The sequence below is a fragment of the Theobroma cacao genome, chromosome 1, assembly GCF_053813885.1.
Source record: "Theobroma cacao isolate CCN51 chromosome 1, ASM5381388v1, whole genome shotgun sequence".
Lineage (NCBI taxonomy): Eukaryota > Viridiplantae > Streptophyta > Magnoliopsida > Malvales > Malvaceae > Theobroma > Theobroma cacao.
In genome coordinates, this window is record NC_142639.1 from 34,901,081 (window position 1) to 34,902,632 (window position 1,552).

General features: G+C 38.9%; 1 protein-coding gene across 1 annotated transcript; it reads left to right on the plus strand.

Annotated features, from left to right (window-relative positions):
- The first annotated feature begins 461 nt into the window (after positions 1–461).
- LOC18613327 (transcription repressor OFP12-like) lies at positions 462–1,340 on the plus strand. Its single transcript, XM_018115149.2, has one exon. It carries the CDS (start codon positions 522–524, stop codon positions 1,287–1,289), a length of 768 nt encoding a protein of 255 aa, XP_017970638.2. The 5' UTR covers positions 462–521; the 3' UTR covers positions 1,290–1,340.
- The last annotated feature ends 212 nt before the right edge of the window (positions 1,341–1,552 follow it).

Consider the following 1,552-nt stretch of genomic DNA (forward strand, 5'->3'; position numbering starts at 1 on the left):
TAGTATTTTTAATTTTTTATTTTTTTAGATTCATGTAAACCAATGTTATTACTCGTCATTTGCACGCACGAAAAATGCAAGGTAAGTATTACCTTAGATAAGTTTACTGTTTTCGATGTCTTATATAATTCTGAAAATACAGTTATGTATTTTATTTAATTTTATTTTATTAATTAATAAAATTTAAATAGAATAAGGAATCATGCGAAAATTTCTAAATTAAAAAAAAAAAAAAAAACCTTTCTCAAAGCAATGGAAAAGTCACATTCCTTCTATTTTCAATAAAAATCACATTCTATTTTATACTAAACATCAAAGCCACTCAATTAAAATTCTGAAAATATAATCCACATTTGTAATGCCAAAAGCCTCCTCAGCCGTTTGTAATTGACCGATTTCGTTATCCAGAACTTTTAAGCGTTAGTGGACTTCTCTCTCTCTTGAACACGGTTTATAAAAATAAGTTGGAGCCGTGTGAACTTCAGTTTCCATCTCTCTCTCATCACAACTTGTCGGAAATTATGCCAAGCACCCAGGGAAAAAACCTCAATCTCTGCTTCACCAAGATCAAATTCCCATTAAGTATTTCCCATTCGTCCTCTTCCCCGCTAACCCCAGATGATAACGGTGGTCCATTTCCCTCCTCCGCCACCACATCATCACTCCTCTTCAAAAGCTACAACTCCCTCTATGACAGCACCTTTCACTACTCAACCTCCAAATCTTTAACCCACTCGCCCTCCCTCTCCTCCGAGCCCGAATCTGACTCCGACTCCGAACCCGACTTTGCCATGGTTTTTGCTTCACAGCGATTCTTTTTCACTTCTCCAGGCAGCTCCAACTCCATCATTGAATCAACACCATCATCAATCGCCACTACTCCGGAGTCATCAGATACCCTATTAGGCAGTAGTTCCAGTCCCATCAACAACGCAAATCAATCTTCAAACGACGGCCGCTGTGATCAACCGAGTAACGAACATACCTCTCCTCCCATGGTTAAAGATAGTGTAGCTGTCCCAACCTTCTCTCCAAACCCATACATGGATTTTAGGAGATCCATGCAGGAGATGGTGGAGGCACGTGACTTAATTGACGTCAAGGCTAACTGGGACTACTTGCACGAGCTTCTCTTGTGTTACCTTGCATTGAATCCCAAAAGCACGCATAAGTTTATTATAGGAGCATTTGCTGATCTTCTTGTTAGTCTAATGGCAGCGGGGGGTGGCAGCAACGACGGAGACGTTACTGAGATTACCGGCGGTATGATTCCAGGGCAGTGCATGTAAAATGTGTAATGTTTACCAATATATATTTGGCCGCCGATCAGATGATGATTATCTAATCTTCTTACATTTAATCTAGTAATATACACATGTGGGGAACAACAAATGGTCCCCTTTTTTGTCTTCTATACTTCTACAATTATTATCACCTTATCTTCTACGCTGCCTCCTTTGGTCCTTGTTCAAAGCATTGCAATTTATCTGCTGATCGATTAAGTTAGATTAAATGTTCCTATGGCATAAATAATTGAATTTATTTTTTGGGG

What these genes read in the sequence shown, in the direction of transcription:
- LOC18613327 (XM_018115149.2), top strand. Translation starts at nt 522, where the DNA reads ATGCCAAGCACCCAGGGAAAAAACCTCAATCTCTGCTTCACCAAGATC.